At 49.5% G+C, this 22,039-nt stretch overlaps 1 protein-coding gene across 1 annotated transcript; it reads left to right on the forward strand.

Annotated features, from left to right (window-relative positions):
* Positions 1-1,169: 1,169 nt before the first annotated feature.
* cd109 (CD109 molecule) lies at positions 1,170-21,316 on the forward strand (the record flags this gene model as incomplete). Its single annotated transcript, XM_079753434.1, has 33 exons — positions 1,170-1,249; positions 2,400-2,563; positions 2,661-2,692; positions 2,923-3,147; positions 3,226-3,351; positions 3,692-3,731; positions 4,820-4,901; positions 5,084-5,171; positions 5,269-5,383; positions 5,992-6,101; positions 6,491-6,739; positions 7,369-7,470; positions 8,268-8,330; positions 8,838-9,011; positions 9,747-9,899; positions 10,468-10,551; positions 11,106-11,163; positions 11,241-11,352; positions 12,142-12,259; positions 12,576-12,689; positions 12,955-13,173; positions 13,575-13,716; positions 14,086-14,262; positions 14,762-14,843; positions 15,394-15,622; positions 16,332-16,503; positions 16,605-16,795; positions 17,334-17,483; positions 18,316-18,381; positions 18,817-18,968; positions 19,645-19,801; positions 20,343-20,445; positions 21,129-21,316. The coding sequence occupies 33 exons, from the start codon at positions 1,170-1,172 to the stop codon at positions 21,314-21,316; spliced, it is 4,317 nt and encodes a 1,438-aa protein (XP_079609560.1).
* Between the last annotated feature and the right edge of the window lie 723 nt (positions 21,317-22,039).

Raw genomic sequence — 22,039 nt, forward strand, 5'->3', positions numbered from 1 at the left:
TCGAGGGTTCTGGGGGGCAAATGGGAGGGGGTTTCAGAGTCCAGAGTTCGTGGGGGCAGAGGGGAGGGAGGGAGAGACGGGAGAGAGTTGAGCTTCCTGACAGCCTGGTGGGAAAAAATCTGTTTCCCAGTGTAGTGGAGCTGGCCTGGAGGCTGCAGACCGTCTCCCAGGTGACAGGAGGCTGAAGAAGCTGTTATAGTAAGTAAGTCAGTAAAATGTATTTATAAGGCACATTTAAAAACAGTTTTCACTGGCAAAAGTGCCGTACATGCCGCAAAAAGGCATATAAAAGAACACATACCACATACATAGACAGTACATGAAAAACATTAAAATAAACAACATATCACAAAAGGGGAGGAAAGGCCAGGGAGAAGAGGTGTGTTCTGAGCCTAGATTTAAAAATGGTGATGGAAGGAGCTTCTCTAATTGAAGGCGGCAGTTCGTTCCAAAGGCGGGGCACAGCCACAGCAAAAGTCGCCCCTCTGTTTTAATCTAGTGCGGGGAACGTGCAGGAGACCCATACTACATGGTCTAAGGCAGTGGTTCTCAACTGATCTGGCCTTGGGACCCACATTTTTCATGGTCATTATGTCGCGACCCATTTTTATTAAAACCTAGCAAATTTATTTCTCTAAAACAATCACACATACACAATTGTAATCACAAATATAATCTTCAAGTTGGCTTAGTAAACGGATTGTTTTTACTCAACAAGTGTTTAGTGAAGCTTTTCAGATAGTTGGGGATGTGCTTTTTTCCTGTCTCCTGTGCTTTGTTTCAAAGGAGGGGGAGGATGGGGGTTATATGATCCCTCTTTCCGCGTTATGGTGTATATGGGGTACCATTTAAACTGTACACATGGAAGAACTAGCTCCAGTTAAACATTGTTTAATCATGTATCGGTGGTAGGCCGTAAAGACGACCAGGCCTGTGTGTCTGATGACACCCAGAGAGAGTCACACGCCTCCAACCCAAGACCGGGAAACCTTAAACCCTCTCTGGGTACGCCCTGCCGCGCGGGACGGAGCCTGGGGCACAAGGGAGGGCTAGGGGGAGGGTGTGTCCTGTCCCCTGGGGGGCGGGGGGCGGGCAGGTGGGTGGGGTTGGAGGATAAGAGGAGGCTCTGGCAGCACCTGATCCACTCCCTGCCTGAACCCGCCCTACAGATGGACTGGCTCCGGGTTTGTCCGATCCTCGGACTCTGGGTTTTCTCCGGGCTCCTCCGCGTCGGGCTGATGGACATCCGGTCAGATCCCACCGCCTCCTCTGTCTGGTGCTCCCCTTACTATGGCAGACAAGGCTGTCCGTCTTTCTGTCTGTCTGCCTGTCTATCTCTCCATCTACCTGTATGACTGTGTTTCAATCCATCTGCATGTCTGTCTATCTCTCCATCTGCATGTCTGTCTGTCTGTGTCTGTCTGTCCATCTCCCCATCCATCTGCATGTCTGTCTGTCTGTCTATCTCTCCATCCATCCGTCTGTCTGTGTCGTCTGTCTGTCTATCTCCCTAGCCATCTGCATGTCTGTCTATCTTCCCATCCCATCTGTCGTCAATCTGTCCATCTATATGCATGTCTCCGTCTGTCTGTCCATCCATTCATCTGCATGTCTGTCTATCTCTCCATTTGCATTTCTCTCTGTCCATCTGTCTGTTTCCATTCATCTACCGCCTGTTTGTCTGTCCGGGGCAAATTCAATAATAATCCCTTGTGGGAATAGGCCTTAACTTTGCCAGAGGAATAAAGCAAGCAGTCATGTTCTGTGATGAGCTGAACACTAGCAGGCAGAGAGCAGCTTCTGTGGTGAGTTGAACACTAGCAGGCAGAGAGCAGCTTCTGTGATGAGCTGAACACTAGCAGGTAGAGAGCAGCTTCTGTGATGAGTTGAACACTAGCAGGCAGAGAGCAGCTTCTGTGGTGAGTTGAACACTAGCAGGCAGAGAGCAGCTTCTGTGATGAGCTGAACACTAGCAGGTAGAGAGCAGCTTCTGTGGTGAGCTGAACACTAGCAGGCAGAGAGCAGCTTCTGTGATGAGCTGAACACTAGCAGGTAGAGGAACAGAGTCTGTGATGAGCTGAACACTAGCAGGTAGAGGAGGGCTCAGGGCAGCTTCTGTGATCCATAGAGGAAATACGCAGCTGAGTGATGATGATGACAGCGAGGAGGGACTTAGCGGGTAACCAATAAGTAGAAGGAGTTTAGGGAAACTCTCAGCTAAAATATTCATTGTTGTGTATGTGAAAATCATTTGTAATCCATCAGAGGAAAGATAACGATAACGATAACGATAACGAACAATCCCAAAACGAGATGCGAAATAAAACCTAAGAACATATACAACCACACACACACACACGTATGTTCATGACCTCTGCGACCTTGTGTGTTGCCCTCAGCCCCTCCCCCTCCTACCTGCTGCTGGCACCCCGAGAGGTGCAGCAGGGTGTCCCCTTCAAGCTGTCCGTCTCCATCCTGGCCCCCAACGTCCAGGTCCTCGTCACCTGTCGTCTCCACGGGAGCGGCTACAACGCCTCGTCATCACGCACTGTCATCTTAGGAGGTCAGGCCCGGGGGTCAGAGGTCAGGGGTCAGGGGTCAGGGTCAGGGGTCAGACCAAGGGCACATTGTTGTGGAATAATCAATGTGTCTTTCCAAAGGTTCCACTGCCCTGGTCGAGCTGCCGCTCACTGTAAGTAATACATGTTGTTTTCATGACTTAATGTACACACTTATTGTATGTTGTGCGGCCTTAGCATCGTATAGCACTTTATCCCTCTGTCTCCGTTGTCTACGGGGAACGGGTTACCCTAGTGACTGACATTACCGGCAGCGATGTGTCGTTGTTGGTCTTTCTGCCAACGAACGGCCCTATTGTGAGCGCTAACAGCGTCTGCTCACCGTACCCCCGTGGCGCCCCAGGGCCCCCTTCCCCACTGGTCCGTCCTGCTGGCGGTTCAGGGCCACAGCGACGGGCGCCTGCTGTTCTCCAGCGAGAGGGAGCTGGCGGTCCGGAACCCGGCGGTCACCAGCTTCATCCAGACAGACAAGCCCCGCTACCGGCCAGGGGACACCGTCAGGCTCCGGGGGGTGTCCATCGGGGGGCAGCGGAGGCCCGTAGGCAGCCCCGTGGACATGGTGGTTAAGGTGAGATGAATGAATTGGTGAATGAGTGAATGGGATCAGGGTGGCTCAGGGTGAATACGGTGGCGTGTGTGTCCTCAGGACCCCAGGGGGAACATCATCCGGCAGTGGCTGGCCCTCAACTCCACCCTGGGCGTGGTCAGCCAGGAGCTGCAGCTCTCCGATCACCCCCCGCTGGGTCGCTGGACCGTCCACACCACCGTCCACGTCAGTCTGCCCTGCACACTCCGTGCTGATTGGTCCAACAGGGGCTCCGTTCTGACTGGTCCAACAGGGGTTCCGTTCTGATTGGTCCAACAGGGGCTCCGTTCTGATTGGTCAAACAGTGGCTCCGTTCTGATTGTTCAACTTATGAATATTTGACGATATTACTTACTATCTTACTATATCAAAAATACTGAATATCATTAACGGAAATTGACAATTTACAAATATTAAACATTTGTCTATTGATTAGAATTGATAGATATCAATTCTCATGATGTTAATATTAGTCTTTATATCCACACAAAGGTTTTGGTATTTGAAACCAGTTTCAATTTTACAGGACGTGGAGCGGGAGAATCAATTTACCGTGGCTCACTATGGTGGGTAGAGACTGGCCAAGGCCTGCAGGGTTTGGTGGTCATGCTATGCAGTAGTTATTCAGTATTTGGTGGTCATGTTATGCAGTAGTGACTCAGTATTTGGTGGTCATGTTATGCAGTAGTGACTCAGTATTTGGTGGTCATGCTATGCAGTAGTTATTCAGTATTTGGTGGTCATGTTATGCAGTAGTTATTCAGTATTTGGGGTGTAATGTTATGTAGTAGTTATTCAGTGTTTGGTGGTAATGTTATGCAGTAGTTATTCAGTATTTGGTGGTCATGTTATGCAGTAGTGACTCAGTATTTGGTGGTCATGTTATGCAGTAGTTATTCAGTATTTGGTGGTCATGTTATGCAGTAGTTATTAAGTATTTGGTGGTCATGTTATGCAGTAGTTATTCAGTATTTGGGGTGTAATGTTATGTAGTAGTTATTCAGTGTTTGGTGGTAATGTTATGCAGTAGTTATTCAGTATTTGGTGGTCATGTTATGCAGTAGTTACTCAGTATTTGGTGGTCATGTTATGCAGTATTTATTCAGTCTTTGGTGGTCATGTTTAGCAGTGGTTATTCAGTATTTGGGGTGTAATGTTATGTAGTAGTTATTCAGTATTTGGTGGTCATGTTATGCAGTAGTTATTCAGTATTTGGTGGTCATGTTATGCAGTAGTTATTAAGTATTTGGTGGTCATGTTATGCAGTAGTTATTCAGTATTTGGGGTGTAATGTTATGTAGTAGTTATTCAGTGTTTGGTGGTAATGTTATGCAGTAGTTATTCAGTATTTGGGGTGTAATGCTATGCAGTGGTTATTCAGTATTTGGGGTGTAATGCTATGCAGTGGTTATTCAGTATTTGATGTTCATGTTATGCAGTAGTTATTCAGCATTTGGTGGTCATGTTATGCAGTAGTTATTCAGTATTTGGGGTGTAATGTTATGCAGTAGTTATTCAGTATTTGGTGGTCATGTTATGCAGTAGTTATTCTGTATTTTGTGGTCATTTATGCAGTAGTTATTCAGTATTTGGTGGTCATGTTATGCAGTAGATATTCAGCAGTGTGTCTGTATAAACACGTGTCTGGTTTTAGTGCTTCCTAAATTCCAAGTTCGGATCTTGGTGCCCAGCGTGGTGTACCACACAGACATCCTGTTCGGATCTGCGAGCGCTCAGTGAGTCACCTCGTTCCCCACATCCTGCTCTCCTTTACCTGAAATTGTGCTTCCTCTTCTTACCTTCAAAATACATATTTTGACCAATGTGTTCCTGGTTTAAGGTGGACTGGGGGAGTTACCAATAAATATACAAATGTTTACATCAACAAATGTTTACCACGTTTGCCCCGTTTCCTTAGGCACTCGTATGGCAAACCAGTGGACGGAAGGATGGTTGTGACGTACATCCACGATGGGGAGGTCCTGACCTCTGACCGGGCCGTCATGGTACTGATCAGAACCACGTGCTCCACCTTAATTCTGCTGGACCGCCAAGTTTCCAAATAAGAAGCATTTTGTTAACCTTCTCCTCCTCCCGGGGCAGGTCGATGGCGCCGCTCGCTTTGAGCTGGACCTGTCAGAGTACCCTGAGGTGGGCAGGTCGCACCGGGGCCATGGGGCCCTGACGGTGCTGGTCAATGTGACCGAGACCCTGACAGGTAGACCTCCATGACATCACACGGCCTCATCGGCCTCCAGCATCCATTAGAAGAGCGGGCCACACAAAATAGCTGTTTCATTTTTAGTGGTCAATATTTACTGTAAATATACATGTAGCAGTAGTGTTTAGACTGTAAATACACAAGTTACAGTTGTGTTTAGACTGTAAATACACATGTTACAGTAGCGGTCAGACTGTAAATACACATGTTACTGTAGTGTTTAGACTGTAAATACACATGTTACTGTACTGTTTAGACTGTAAATACACATGTAACTGTAGCGTTTAGACTGTAAATACACATGTTACTGTAGTATTAAGACTGTAAATACACGTTACTGTAGTGTTTAGACTGTCAATACACATGTTACAGTAGTGTTTAGACTGTAAATACACATGTTACAGTAGTAGTCAGACTGTAAATACACATGTAACTGTAGCGTTTACTGTAAATATACATGTAAAATTTGTGTTTAGACTGTAAATATACATTTATAATATTAATAACATTTGTGTTTAGACTGTAAGTATACAGGGAACAGTTGTGTTTAGACTGTAAGTATGCAGGGATCAGCAGCCTAGCAGTGACACTGGTTTATCTTGCAGGACTGATGTACAGCAGCGAGGCTACAGTGTTGGTGGAGCGGTCCAGGTACAAGCTGTCCTTTGAAGGCAGCCCCTCTGTGCTGAGGCCCTCTCTGAACTTCACAGCCAAGGTAAGGACCACTTCTACATGAGCATCGCATGCCTGGTTGGTTTTTGTGCCACTGGATGCAAATCATAATAACTCAACTGGATAGTTCAAATGTCCTGGTTTCAAATAGAAACCAAACCAAATGGTTGAACATTCGTACAGAATGAATAATAAATGGATTGGCATGTGAGAAAACACTTTCTCTGATGACACAGAGAAAGTTAAGGGTGACATATTATAGCAGCAGGTGTGTGTGATTAGCCCTTACAAGCCGTTTTGAAAATCTGCCTCTTCTGACATCACTAGTGGGCGTGTCCATATAGATGTATGACGGATAGATGAGCAATGTTTGCTGCAGTCCACTGGGTAGGCTGGTAGACTGATCCATCCATGGGTCTGCTCGTCCCTCAGCTGAGCATCTCCACCTACGACGGGCGACCTTTGACCCTAGAGGACCAGGCGCAGATGGTCTCGGTGACGGTGAGGCAGCACCTGGTCTATGCATGGAACGAGCCGCTCGGAGTGGACATAGTCAGGAACTTTTCGGGCATGCCCGAGGCCAAGGACAGACAGGAGCAGATGAGCTTCCCCGTCCCGGCCGACGGGTTCATTCCTCTCTTCATCGAGGTCCACGAGGACACCGGATCTCTGGTCATCGACGTAAGCGGAACATTTAAATGATGACAACGTCCTCCAACTCATCAGTACAATTTGTGGAAAGAAATTTGAGTTTAGAAACGGTATACGAGAAGTGAGGAATAGCATTTCATACACATGTCAAGAGATTCTAATACTAGTTGCCAATTAGCAATAAAAATAAATAAATACATAAGCCTTTTAAAAATGGATTCAATTGAACTACAATCAATGATGCCCATGATTTGTTTGTATATCACCTAAGATTAGTCTATAGATCTGATTAGTCTATAGATCACCTATGATTTGTGTATAGATGTATGATTAGTCTACAGATAACCTATGATTAGTGTATAGATCGCCTATGATTAGTCTATAGATCTGATTAGTCTATCGATCACCTATGATTAGTTTATAGATGTAAGATTAGTCTATAGATCACCTATGATTAGTGTATAGATGTAAGATTAGTCTATAGATCGCCTATGATTAGTCTATAGATCTGATTAGTGTATAGATCACCTATGATTAGTGTATTGATATATGATTAGTCTATAGATCTCTGATAAGTCTACACATTAATGATGATTAGTGTATCACCCGGATCTGATGAATGTAGATGTATGTTTGACCTATGACCTCGTCACCGGCAGGCCATGCTGGAGGACACCTACGAGACCCTCTCAGTAGTGAGTCGATACCGCTCGCCCAGTCGGTCCTACCTGCAGATCCACAATCCCAGCGCACCTGCACAGGTAACCCACCACACAGGTAGCCCACCACACCTGACAGGTTACACACCAAACAGCACAGGAAAGACCTCCTCTATGTCTTACCCCTACCTGCTCCTTAATGACCTGTCTCTGTACTGTCTAACCCCTACCTGCTCCTTAATGACCTGTCTCTGTACTGTCTAACCCCTACCTGCTCCTTAACGACCTGTCTCTGTACTGTCTAACCCCTACATGCTCCTTAATGACCTGTCTCTGTACTGTCTAACCCCTACCTGCTCCTTAATGACCTGTCTCTGTACTGTCTAACCCCAACCTGCTCCTTAATGACCTGTCTCTGTACTGTCTAACCCCTACCTGCTCCTTAATGACCTGTCTCTGTACTGTCTAACCTCTACCTGCTCCTTAATGACCTGTCTCTACTGTCTAACCTCTACCTGCTCCTTACTGACCTGTCGCTGTACTGTCTAACCTCTACCTGCTCCTTAATGACCTGTCTCTACTGTCTAACCTCTACCTGCTCCTTACTGACCTGTCTCTGTACTGTCTAACCTCTACCTGCTCCTTAATGACCTGTCTCTGTACTGTCTAACCCCTACCTGCTCCTTAATGACCTGTCTCTGTACTGTCTAACCTCTACCTGCTCCTTAATGACCTGTCTCTACTGTCTAACCCCTACCTGCTCCTTACTGACCTGTCTCTGTATTGTTGAACCCATACCTCCATAATCAATGCACCAGTCACACAAACATCAAACCCTGTGAGGTTTACTGTGACCACTTCCTGTGCAGTGACATCAACTTCCTCCCTTCCTCGTTCAGGTCGGGACGCCAATCCTGCTGACCGTTGAGAGCAACTTCGAGACACCCCACTTCTTCTACATTGTAAGCAACGCAACATGTAGACGAAAAGTCTGCCATGTCCAGCCTTCCTGGTCTCCTCACTCTTTAGTATAACTTGACTTGAGGAAGTCTACAGGTTAGGGTGTTTCACTCACAGTCGGAAGGTTCTTGGTATGAACCCCAAATCCCTTCTTGAGCTCCTACCTGCTTCTTAATGACGGGTCTCTGTTCTGTCTATCCCCTACCTGCTCCTTCATGACACGGAGCTCAAACATCTCACTCTGTCTGAATCAAAAGCATCTGCTAAATGAGAAAATAATATGAATAACAATGACTAAGTCAGTCATTGACCTAGATTGTGGACATTGGGGTTCAAATCTGAACCCCAATGTCACGTTTTTTCTAGAGGTCACATTGTTTCTTTTAAATCTAGATTTAAATTGTCACACTATGGTGCCATCTTATATGTTTTATATATATATATATATATATATATGAGTGCATGCATTTATTACCGTGTGTGCTACCTGCGTGGTCACGTGGGTGTAGGTGAGGTCCCGGGATAGGGTCCTTGAGTCCGGAACGTTCTCCGGGCCCCTGGCTCTGATCCCCGAGGCGTCGTGGGCCCCGATGGTCTGTCTGGTGGTCTACTGCGCCCGGGCCGACGGCGAGGTCGTCAACGGGGTCCTCCGGCTGCCGGTCCCCCTGGAGCTGCAAAACCAGGTGTGTTTTATGTCAAGTTAGCCAGGAAACCAACAGTATTTACTGTCCATTTAACTAGGAAACAAGGTGTCATTACCGTCAAGTAAGGTAGGAAACAAGGTGTCTTTACTGTAGAATAAGCTAGGAAACAAAGGGTAAAAATAAAATATATTATTATTATTATTATTATTATTAAGGTGTCTTTAATGTCAAGCTAGCTAGAAAACAAGGTGCCTTTAATGTCAAGCTAGCTAGAAAACAAGGTGTCTTTAATGTCAAGTTAGCCAGGAAACAAGGGGTCTTTACGTCAAGTAAGCTAGGAAAAAAGGTGTCATTACTGTGAATTTAGCTAGGGAATAAGTTTTCTTTAATGTCAAGTAAATGCTAATTGTATAGTCTATTGTCACAGTTACAGTCTCTCATGGGGGCTTCACAGGTCTTCATTATAACACCCCCATCATCCTAAACATCCGAAGGGCAAACCTGCCTCCTGCAAAAAGTCTGTCTTTGTAGGGACATGTGTGCTGTATATGTAGTGTAGTGGCTGTGCTGTTAGACTGCCCTGACCTGATCTTTAATGCCTCGGCTCTGGATTCACTGTTACTTGCTTTGGATGAAAGTTTTAGTTAACTAAATTGTAGAAATAGTTCAGGTAAATGGCTTTGGTATTAGGTTTACTTTTTTTTTTGTGGAAGAATTATGGTCCATCCATGGGTGATTCCATGGTTGGGCGCGTAGTGATGTTGGGTTCCCCAGGTGTCGTTGAGCTGGAGCGAGCAGCAGCGGCGGCCGGGGGAGGAGATATCGCTGAGGCTCTCTGTGTCTGAGCCCCGGTCCCTGGTCGGCATCCTGGTGGTTGACGCGGCAACGCACCAGCACAACTCCACCAATGACATCACCACGGCGTCGGTGAGGGCGGAGGTTATTGCGGTGTTGTTGTTCGCTGGCGTTTTTTCCGGACTTTTCCTGGAATAGCGCTGGATCCCCCGGGGCAGAATCTGGCAGAATCAGCTCCCAATTTGGGCAATTTGGGCAATTTTCCACAATCTACAAAAAACCTCAGGCATGTTGTGAAACTCCCGATGGCAGCATCCCACCTTTGAGGGATTTGCTGTTATAATTGGATATAACTCCTCCATTAATCTATCTTCTAAGCGTGTTCGTCCGAGGAGTAACACTCTGTGAACGGGTTAGCGATAGAGACTATGCTAATGTCCCCAGTGTAAAAACTCTGAAAGGTTCTTGTTTTCCCACAAACTACATATTTCAACCTCATGAAGTCACACCGAGGACATCGGAGCCCTCTGCCCCACCCACGTATCGGTTACACAGCTATTAGCCACAACCTCTTGCTTTCTCTTTCTTGGTTCCCTTTTCCCTAACGGCTCAGAGCCTCTGAGGATGTTTTTTTCAGTATGGGCGGAGGTGACTGCGGGAACAAAATCCCTCTGAGGATGTTTTGTATTTCCTTTGTCAGGTGCTGAAAGAGTTGTATGGCGGTATGAGTGAGCAGTACCACCCTGATGAATGGAGCATCGGAGACCCCTCATCCCTCTTCGAGGTAAGCCCTGTCCTGTGAAGACCCTGGACCACACACACGGAGACAGTCTTATCTCCAAGATCTAACGTGACAGTTTCCAGCAGAGCCGCCCCTTTTCCTCAGCTCTTGGCTCAACAACCGATTATGTTGTCGCTCACACTGCAATCTGAGCTGTGATCTCTGCTGACAGAGGACACGTCACGGTGATACCCGTGGAAACCACGTCAACTGGGTCGAAACCCATATGTGGGTCAAATCCCAGGACCAAGTGGATCACAGGATGGCCACGAACATCTAAAATATATAATATAATAATATAATATGTATGCCTTGATTGTTTCATTCACTCATTAGTATTTCTGATTTCAATATACAGAAACAATGTTAGTTATCCCTGTTTTTGAGAATGTTTTGCTAATTTTACTGTGCAGAACATTGGGTTGGACCTGGCCCAAAATTACCTCCACAGGTGGGGATGGGGCTGGGACAGCTGAAGAGGTTTGGCAACATGTTATCCATCTATAACACCTCGTCCTAATGAAATCTTCCCGTTTCTCCTGGCCTTTGCCATCTAGTCCTGTGGCCTCATAGTGCTGACGGACGCCACGGTGAACGCCATAAAGGAACATGAGAGTAAGTATTAACAATCAACATTCTTACAAACACGTGGGTAAAAGCTGAACTTGGCCAGTCGTCTTACATCTGAGCAGTGTTGGATCACATCATGGTGGACATAATGAGGGAGGAAGAGGAGGGGCCAGCGGAGCCCAGGGAACGTCGCCACTTCCCGGAGACGTGGCTGTGGATGGACGTCTACACGAGGTGAGAGCGCTCTCAGTGTTCGATGTTAAAGCGACCAGAGCAGCGACCAGTCAGCCATCAGGAGTTGCTGGTCATCATAACTTAGAGCAGGGGTGCCCACAGTTTTTCGGCTAGCGAGCTACATTTCAAAATGTTTACTTTATATTTATTTAGATATACTGAGTACATACTGAGTACTTGCACTGAATGGATTCAGCCATGGTTGCATAGTGAGGACAGTAGCTGCTGGTAGCTAGTCTCATGCAGTCTTCCGAATGACCATTAGTCATGGTGGAACGGTATTTGCACTTAATAATCTACATAAATGTAGCGATTGGCTTGAGTAAAGCAAAGTCTTGAAACCGTTTGTCAAACTCTGGCAGACAGTTTTCTTCAATCAAGTGGTAAATGCCATGGGATGATACTTAACATTTTATTTTTTATCTATAAAAAATTAAATAAAAACAAATATGGGGTCTGTTTGGGGTCACCTGATTCGCATATGGGGTCAAGAGAGATGTTAACTATTGGTATTTGATGATCGATTATAACTATTTTTATAGATTAAAAGGTTTGAAAGCTCTAACAAAGGGCCCTGTGCAAAGAACTGACTAGTGATTTGTAGCCCGAGCAAACTACTACCAATCCCTTAGCACGGTGCGATGCACACACGTTCACTGGGACATCGCTACCCCGGGCAGATGCAGGGCTGACGAACCACCAGGTGGAGTCAGCAGATGAGTGTCAGACCCAAAGAGGTCGGGTAGCCACCAGGGCCGTGAACCTTGGTACCCTGTGCCCCCCTCCCAGCGAGGCGACCACCTTGGAGAGGACGGTGACCGTGCCCGACAGCATCACCACCTGGCAGGCCACCGCCTTCGTCATGTCTGAGGACCTGGGCCTGGGCATTCTGGACACACCGGCACGGGTAACCACGGGTCCGGGATGGCATACTGCGTCCCGAGTAGAACCTTTGAGCACGATGTTAGGATATACTGTCAGTCTGCAAGCCAAAAGTACAATACTCCTCCCATATACTACGGGGTCACGGGTTTTAAACTGTACAAGCCGACAACGATGATGCCGACCGCAACCAAAGCTATGCATAGTGACAACTGTACCCATGACAACTATGGCCCCAAATGTAACCGTGGAGAAGCATCACCCTCACCATAACCACAAGCAAATATCCAACCACGACTCTGTCCAGATCTGTCCTAACGAACGTCTCCATGTGTGGTCAGCTCACGGTGTTCCAGGATTTCTTCATCACCTTGAATCTTCCCGCCTGCATCATCCGTGGAGAGGAGCTGGTCCTCGAGCTCAACCTCTACAACTACCGGCCCGTGGACCTCCAGGTGACTCACCTCTGACCTCCTCCCCTCTCCTCTCCATACACTTGGACACACGGCAGCTACAAGAAGATTTCATGTTTTGTCTATGTATACAGCCAAGTCTGGGCAGGGACGTGCAGCCATTGTCAGCCATTGTTTCCAGTCGCTCTCTGTTGGGGTCTAGGGTTTCTATACTGGTTTGGAACCAAAACTCTAGCGTTAATCAGATGGACCTCCTCTCCCAGCCGTGGAATGTGATCCGGGCGTGCTCCCGACCTTCTCTCTTCAGGTCACAGTGACGGTTGCATACAGCGCCTCCTTCGAGTTCGTCTTCCCGGACGTCCCTGGGCTCCCGATGGCCAGCTTACGCGAGGTGCTCGTCGAAAGAAACAGTGGCACGAACCTTAAGATTCCCATCAGGCCTTTAGCCCTGGGACAGATGCCCATCTCGGTGAAGGCCATGTCGTCCCAAGCCAGCGACGCCATCAGGCGGAACGTCCTCGTCAAGGTGATGGAGGATGTTGCTACTGCTTATGTGGGAGGAAACCCTCTTAGATGACTAAGAGACGAACCTTGAAGGTTGGGAAGGACCTCGGCCTCCATGTTGTTTACTTCATTTGATTGTACGACTATAGTATGGTAGTGAGTATTCTCAACTGATTTCATGTTATACTGAAAAACGTTTTCGCTCCAATTCACTAACAGATGTTGCCATCGTATTTAAGCTCAAGTTACATTCACTGCTCTCCACCGATGTTTATTTAGTCATTTGTCAGACGCTTTCATCCAAAATGACTTACAGGTAGGAGGGTTGGGGGCGTCTTGGGGTTAATCGCCCTGTTCACTATGTTGCTAAGGAGTTCAGCCGCCACATCCGCTGTGCCTGACGTTATTCCTTTGGTTCGGCAGGCCGAGGGGCTGGAACAGACCTACTCCAGCACGCTGTTCGTGGAGCCGTCGCTGGGGAACCTCAGTTTCATCGGGGAGCTTGAGTTTGACTTCCCTACAGATGTTGTGGCGGGCAGCGAGAGGGCTGAGGTGACGGTGGTGGGTCAGTATCAACGACGACGGGGCCGGGAGCGGGACCCCAGAGTCACCAGCCCCCCCATCAGACTCTGATCACACACACTCCGACTATTGAATGCCAATATAATCATTGTTATAACCACTTCGGGTGACCCATGGAGCCTTAGTGAGTGTCGAGATGTCCCCGAGGGTTAGGGGACACCTCACCCTGACTGCTCCTGACAAGCTGGGTGATGCCCTGAGGGGTCCACTCCGCCGTCGTCGGTGTGTGAATGTGTGCATGAATGTGTGAATGTTGGGCAATATTGTAAAGCGCTTTGAGCGGCCGCTGGCTAGAATAGCACTATATAAATGCAGTCGGTTAACCATGACCTTAACCAACGCCCGCCCCCAGGTGACCTCCTGGGCCCCTCTATCGAGGGTCTGGACTCCCTGATCCAGATGCCCTACGGCTGCGGCGAGCAGAACATGATCCACTTTGCCCCCAACGTCTACGTCCTCCAGTACCTCGACCGCTCGGGACAGTCTGCCCCCGAGACCGTCACCAGGGCGACCATGTTCATGCAGAAAGGTGGGTGGTAGGGCCGACGGAGACCATTTACATTTACTTTTGTCGCTTCTATCCAAAGCGACTTACAACTAAGTACATTAGTCAGGAGAAAGAGAAGTTACTGAAACGGACTTCCCTCCCTCTGAGAACTGCGCGGAAGTCCCGCCCTCTCTACCCCATTTAACTGAAACAGACTTCCCTCCCTCTGAGGACTGCGAGGAAGTCCCGCCCTCTCTACCCCATTTAACTGAAACAGACTTCCCTCCCTCTGAGGACTGCGCGGAAGTCCCGCCCATGTTACAAAAACATGTTTTTCACGGATATTGCCATGTGGTGGCCACCTACTGCCCCACCGTGCTGGTTCTCTGCTACATACCGTCTCTCTTCCAACACGTTCACACACCATCATGCCTGTCGTCACGACAACACAGTCAGTTATAGCGCCCTTCTCTCAAAGCATTTGATGTGCATTTGCAGGCCACCATAGCTGACCCGGCGGCCATGTTGTTTTTCTCACCAGGTTACGAGCGAGAGCTGTCCTACCAGAGAGAAGATGGCTCGTTCAGCGCTTTTGGGGAAAGCGATCCGTCTGGAAGCACATGGTATCCACATGGATCACCTTCAGCTTTTAAAATGTGTTTCTTTGATTGATATGATGGCAAGGTCTACGAGTGATATCATGGCTCAGGTAACAGCTTGGTTTACCCCCAACACAGGCTGTGTGGCCCCAGGTAACCCAGGCTGGGTGTACCCAGAGGTACCCCAAATAACCCAGGTACCCAGAGGTACCCCAAATACCCCAGGTACCCAGAGGTAACCCAGGCTGGGTGTACCCAGAGGTACCCCAAATACCACAGGTACCCAGAGGTAACCAAGGCTGAGTGTACCCAGAGGTACCCCAAATGCCACAGGTACCCAGGGGTAACCCAGGCTGGGTGTACCCAGAGGTACCCCAAATACCCCAGATACCCAGAGGTAACCCAGGCTGGGTGTACCCAGAGGTACCCCAAATACCCCAGGTACCCAGAGGTACCCCAGATACCCAGACGTACCCCAGGTACCCAGAGGTACGCCAGGTGTATCCCACACACCCAGAGGCACGCCAGGTACCCCAGACACTCACCGGTCGGGTCTACGCCCCCCCCCTCTCAGGCTCTCTGCGTTTGTGCTGCGGTGCTTCCTGCCGGCCCGGAGGTTCATCTCCATCGACCCCAGGGTGCTGACCCGCACAGCCAGCTGGCTGAGCGGCCAGCTGGGCCCGGACGGCGGCTACCTGGAGCCAGGCCGGGTCATCCACACCGAGCTGCAGGGCGGTCTGGACGGCCCCGCCTCCCTCACCGCCTACGTCCTCATGGCCCTCCTCCAAGACGACGAGGTCCGGGTGAGTCGGGGACACGGGGACAGATGGACGGACTGCCGCTCCAGCGGTTCTCCTCCCACAAAGGAACATCTGGAACAGGACGCTCCAAATGACGGGGCTGCTCGTCTTGGAAAAAATCATAATCACGATTATTCAAACGGTTATCTTTTAGTTGAAAACATGATGCATTTATTCAGCATGTCTCTCCCAAAAAACACTTGGTAACTGAGAAATTTCGACTTAAAAAAATACACAAAATGGTCAAAACTAACTGTTCAAATCTAAAATAATGTACAGATATGTATCCAGCTGTTCTGCACTTTCTATAAAACATTTAATGAATAAAAAAAATAAGATAATTAAAATCGAAAACTCGATTATATTGGTTTTGTGATCGTTCGACGCTAAAATCGAGATCGCGATCAAAATTCGAATAATCTCCCAGCCCTACTCCAACTGAGAGTCATGGGCAACAGGGACTTCCGCGCAGTCTTCGGAGGGAGCGATGTCTGTTTCCGTTAGATGGGTTAGAGGGGACGGGACTTCCGAGAGAGGGATGTCCTTCTACATGTTTTGGATTTGCTCAAATTTGTCATCCAAAGGCCGAACTCAAAAGAGCGTATTTGTTCTCCTCGTCCTGTTCTGATCTGCCCCGGGGGTCGTTAGCGAGGTCTTCAGGTGTTCCTTCTGACTCTGTAGTGAGGTGCCCCCGTCTCCCCTGCGCCCCCAGAGCCAGTACAGCACCCAGGTGTCCGAGGCCCTGATGTACCTGGAGACCCGCCTGGCCTTGGGCATCTCCAGTGACTACGGCCTGTGTCTGGTCACCTACGCCCTGGCCCTCTCCGAGAGCGCCAGCGCCAGCAGCGCCTGGGACATCCTGGTTGGCCGCGCCCAGATCAGAGGTACCGCCGCTACATCTGACCCTAACTCTGCCAGCCTTTCCGTCTGTGGCGTTGTCGCGGTGATACTGACCCCCTCCTCCTCCTCCTCCTCTGCGGTCCAGACGGCGTGCCCTTCTGGAACGCGTCCGGCCCCGGCCTGACCCGGTCCTGGCAGCCACGCACGGCCGACATCGAGATGGCCGCCTACGCCTTGCTGTCGCTGCAACTGCTGGGCCGCCTGGAGGAGGGCATCCCCATCATGAAGTGGCTCACCCAGCAGCGCAACCACCTGGGGGGGTACGGCAGCACGCAGGTGAGGGCCCCCCCTTCTGGCTCCACTGGGTCCACTGGGAGAGTACGGCGGTACTGGGTTCACTTGGTCCACCGGGAGGGTACGGCAGCAAGGCAATACTGGGTTCACTGGGTCAACTGGGAGGGTACGGCGGTACTTGGTCCACTGCGTCCACTGGGAGGGTATGGCGATACTGGGTTCACTGGGAGAGTATGGCAGTACTGGGTTCACTGGGTACTGTAGGGTATTGTGCCCCCATGCCCCCCTCATCGTAGCAGTATGTGGTCATTCAAGTCTGTTTTATCGGTATAGCCCATAATCCCAGATCAGGTCCCAAAGGGATTCCCAGTATACCCCCCTCACCCTAGACCCTCTAGGGACCAGGGGAACACCCCTCACCCTAGACCCTCTAGGGACCGGGGGAACACCCCTGAGGGTCAGGAGTCCAGACCCTGAGGCGGAGAGCGGAGTGACCCTACGTCCAGGCGTGTCCGGACGGCAGGGGGCCCTGACAGACGTGACGGTGAAGCGTTAAACCTGCGACCGCGTGTGTTGCTAGGATACCGTGGTGGCCCTACAGGCGTTGTCGGTCTTCGCCTTCGCCAGCACGGAGGGCCCAAACCTCTCCATCCTGGTCGAGTCGGGAGGCGTCACCGTGGGAACCTTCATCCTGGACCCCAACAACCACATGGTCCAACAGAGCCGACAGGTAAGGCCTTCCACCTGGACCCCAGCTGGACCCCAGCTGGACCCCACCAACCACACGGTCCAACAGGTAAAGCCTTCACCTGGACTCCACCAACCACATGGTCCAACACAGCCAACAGGTAAAGCCTTCGCCTTCTTCTCCTTCGTCCGCCCTCAAAGAAGTGGAACTGTTCCGTCAGGAGTAACGATGGCGATGGTTATAATTATAATGACCGTCACAATGAAAAGCATTTAGTTGGATTTAACCCATGCTTCTGGTTTCTCATCTGTTCTTGAGCTGTTGTTGGACTTCTGTGGGCAAATGCAGCTAAGGTCACTTTGAATAAAAGCCCAAAAATATGTAAACTCTATAATGATTTGTTTAATTGACCTTTGATTCTGCACCATCGTGCATAAGGCTGCTCTTAAACTAGACGCTAATAGCATGCTAATGCTTTGACTTGGCATTAGCATTCAATTGCTTTGGCTCTGACATTCCACTCCAGGTCTGATTTCCTCGGCGCCACTGAGATCATGAGTTAGCTAACTGACGAGTAGTGTGTACTGGTTCCTTGGTGCTACTGAGACCATGAGTTAGCTAACTGATGAGCAGTGTGTACTGGTCCCTTGGTGCTACTGAGACCATGAGTTAGCTAACTGATGAGCAGTGTTTACTGGTCCCTTGGTGCTACTGAGACCACGAGTTAGCTTACTGACGAGTAGTGCCTTCTGGTTCCTCTGTGCTACTGAGCCCATGAGTTAGCTAACTGATGAGCAGTGCATTCTGGTTCCTTGGTGCTACTGAGACCATGAGTTAGCTAACTGAAGATTTATGTGTTCTGGTTCTCTTGCAGATTGACGCGGCCGGTGAATTAGAGCTCCAAGTAGCAGCCACTGGGCAGGGGGTGGCCCTTGTTCAGGTAAACGTTTAAACGTTAAACGCTTGTTATCTTAATGTTGTTGGAATAGATCCATTTTCTTCTTATAATTTGCTGTTCTCATTTGATTCTACTTGGAAAAAGTGTCTTGCCCTTCTCTGAATTTCACGTTGATGCCGTGCCATGTGAAACCTCTTCGTGATGCCCCCAGTTTGGACCAATCAAAGTCTAGTTTTCAGATATATGGTAATAGTTTTAAGTCGGGCCTAGCTACTGGGCCCACTGTAAATGCAGGTATTTTTCAAACACGATTTGATTCTATGATGAGGAAAACAAAAACAAAAAGAACACGGCCCCCGAATGTTGACCTCCTTCCCGTTCCTGTGGTCTCCGTTCTCCTTTCTCCTCTCTCCCCTCCTCATCTCCCCCCGTCTCCTCTCCTCCTTTCTCCTCCCCTCTCCTCCTCTCCTCCCCCAGCTCAACGTGTTCTACAACATCAACAACACCGAGCTGGAGAGAAGGAAACGTGACGTGGGCGACGACGAGGCCTTCCATCTCAATGTCCAGTTCTTTGACGGACAAACGCTCTTTGGCGTACGGATACCTCCACGCCTGTCCGTCTGCTTCAGGTGAGACCTGGCCGTGTGATGAAGAGTCGGGTGGGAGGTGGCTGTGTGACGAACAGTCAGGTGTGAGGTGACTGTGTGATGAAGAGTCATGTGGGAGGTGGCTGTGTGACAAACAGTCAGGTGTGAGGTGACTGTGTGATGAACAGTCAGTCTGCATAAAGGGGGTTTTGAGGGCATGATGACGTTAGAGTGTTACTTGGACCAGATGCCCCCTGACTGCTTCAAATAATTACTTATATAATTAAACAACTGACTGAATAGTAGCATAATTTCACATTTTAAAGCCTTTAACAAAATGTGTTGATTGTATATTCACAAAGAAATAAATGCTTTGCATAGTTTATTGTATTGCATAGCATTTCTATTTTTGAAGATATCCAACAAACAGCGACAACAGCATTAAACGATTATACCAACTAGCCGGTGCGCTTTCACCACATGGCCTGTAGAGGGAGCTGTTGCAACACAAACAAAGAGCATCATAACGTTCTCATCCATTTTTCCCTCTCGACCCCATTTTTGGGTGTGACATTTTTTATATGAGGTCTGTTGGTATAAACACAGGAGCTTTATAAGCCCTTTCAGATTATTATAAGTAGAAAAAGTACAGTCTATAGGTCATGACCACATGCACATCCTGACCACGAGATCCCCATACCTGCTGGTGGGTCCCCAGGCTGGTGGAGGAGCAGGAGCTGGATCAGACCGGCATGGCGCTCCTGGAGGTGGGGCTCCTCAGCGGGTTCACCCTGGCCCAGGACGGGGTCCAGACCAACAACAACACCATGAAGGTGGAGGAGGAACCTGGGAAGGTCATCGTGTACCTGGACTCAGTACGTTCTGGTCCCTGGGCTCTGCACACCTATAGGGGGAGGGAGGGAGGGAGAGAGGGGGGGGAGGGGGAGAGGGAGGAGGGGGGGAGAGGGAAGGAGGGAGGGAGAGAGGGGAGGGAGGGGAGGGGGGGAGGGAGGAGGGGGGGAGAGGGAGGGAGGGAGAAAGGGAGGGAGGGAGGGAGGGGGGGAGGAAGGGAGGGAGGAGGGGGGAGGGAGGGAGGAAGGGAGAGAGGGAGGGGGGAGGGGAGGGAAGGAGGGGAGGGGGGGAGGGTAGGGAAGGAGGGAGGGAGAGAGGGGAGGGAGGGAGGGAGGGGGGGAGGTGTTTGAAGGCAGCCCTGCTGGGTACCACTTTTTGGAGTAAGTCTCACGCAGCATTTGTAACGCGAGCGATGAGACATTTTAAATGTTCAATTAGAAAAACGCAAAATTGTAATTTAACGGGTCAAGAAACGGTGTTGTTTTGCGTTCCTACAGTGTCTAACTCCAACTAACCAAAGCTACGTCCAGCCCTAGCTGATACCAGAGGCGTGTTGTTGTGCAGGTGGGCAGGGGGGAGCAGTGCCTGGAGATCCACCTGCTTGTGGAGCACATGGTGGCCCGGGTCCAGCCCGCCTCGGTGGTCCTCCTGGACTACTACGAGCCGCGTAAGACCCCCTCCACGGGCCCTGAACCCTGGAGCAGACGGACCTGCTGCAACCCCGGGGGACGAGACTACCTGTCTCTGGGTCCACATGAGCCTGAGTCTCTGTGGCGGAATGGGAGAGAACGACGACAGAGAGACAGACAGGGAAAGGGCAACCGACAGAGAGAGAGAGAGAGAGAGAGACAGACAGACAGAGAGCAGGCAACCGACAGAGAAAGAGAGAGAGACAGAGAGAGAGAGATAGAGAGAGACACAGACAGACAGACAGAGAGCGGGCAACCGACAGAGAGAGAGACGGAGACAGACAGACAGACAGAGAGAGAGAGAGAGCAACCGATAGAGAGAGAGAGAGAGACAGAGACAGACAGAGAGCGGGCAACCGACAGAGAGAGAGAGAGAGAGCTACACCAGAGAGACGACAGAGACAGACAGAAAAAACAGACGGATAGAGCAACAACAGAGAGACAGACAGAGAGAGTGACACCAGAGAGACAGACAGGGAGAAAGCAACCGACAAAGAGAGAGAGACAGAGAGATATGACAGAGGGACGGACAGAGAGAGAGAGAGCGCGATGACAGAGATCGACAAAGAGCGAGCAACAGCCAGAGAGAGAGGCAGTTAACATGGTCACGGTGCAGGCGCATAAGAATGAGAGATCTTTGTGTGTTTCTGTGATTCTGCAGGACGGAGGACGGTGAGATCTTACACCTCCGGAATCAGACAGCATATGGACTCCTGCGGCTTCTGTGGAGAAGACTGCAGTGAATGCAGCATGCATCCCTATAGTATGGCCTCAAGAACGGACCACCGCCGCCCCCTACTGGCCCTGTTACTCTGCCTCCTGCTGGCCATCCTAGGTTATGGCATGTAAAGACAGTTGTGTTGTTAGCTCTGTAGTAGCTGTATTGTGCAGTAGCTGTATTCTGGCGAGCTGGCTCATCATTTCCCTAGTGAGGGCGCACTATGCACTGCCTCTATGAATAGATGTTGGGGTCGTAGTACGAAAATATTCTTTCCACTGATGTTTTTTTTTTAACAAATTAAAAATGATTAAATCTTTTAACTGAATTGCACACCGATTAAAGTCGTTACTGATTCATACAAGGCCTATATATATACATATCATGTCTTTTGTTAAAACATGTGTTTGTAGGTCTGACACAGAGCATGTCTCAACCCTGACCCTCTGATCAGACAAACACAAATAATCCATAATGGATTTATTCCCGATTCCATGGTTTCAGTGTTGCGTCCTGTAACTCAGACAGCAGAAGATGGAGAAAAGCAGCGCTTATGCCACCGCCAGTGCGGGGGGGGGGGGGTAATCAGAGCGTGGTTCAGATCCCGGGAACCTGATTCAGTCCCTGAATCAGGTTCGGGGGGGGGGGGGGGGTTGTCCACATTCTTAGTAGGCCCAGGTTGTCGGGCAGGGCTTCGTCCCACCGGGAACGCTGGACGACGTGGAGGTAGACCTGCGGTCGTACTTTTCCGTGCGGAACTGTTCTCTGAAATGCTGGAATGTGGTTCAGCTTTGGAGATACCGATCGACATCGCTCCCAGGAGGCCGGCAGAACGCACAGCTCCGCCGCAAAAG

Source organism: Pollachius pollachius (assembly GCF_949987615.1).
Source record: "Pollachius pollachius genome assembly, chromosome: 16".
NCBI lineage: Eukaryota > Metazoa > Chordata > Actinopteri > Gadiformes > Gadidae > Pollachius > Pollachius pollachius.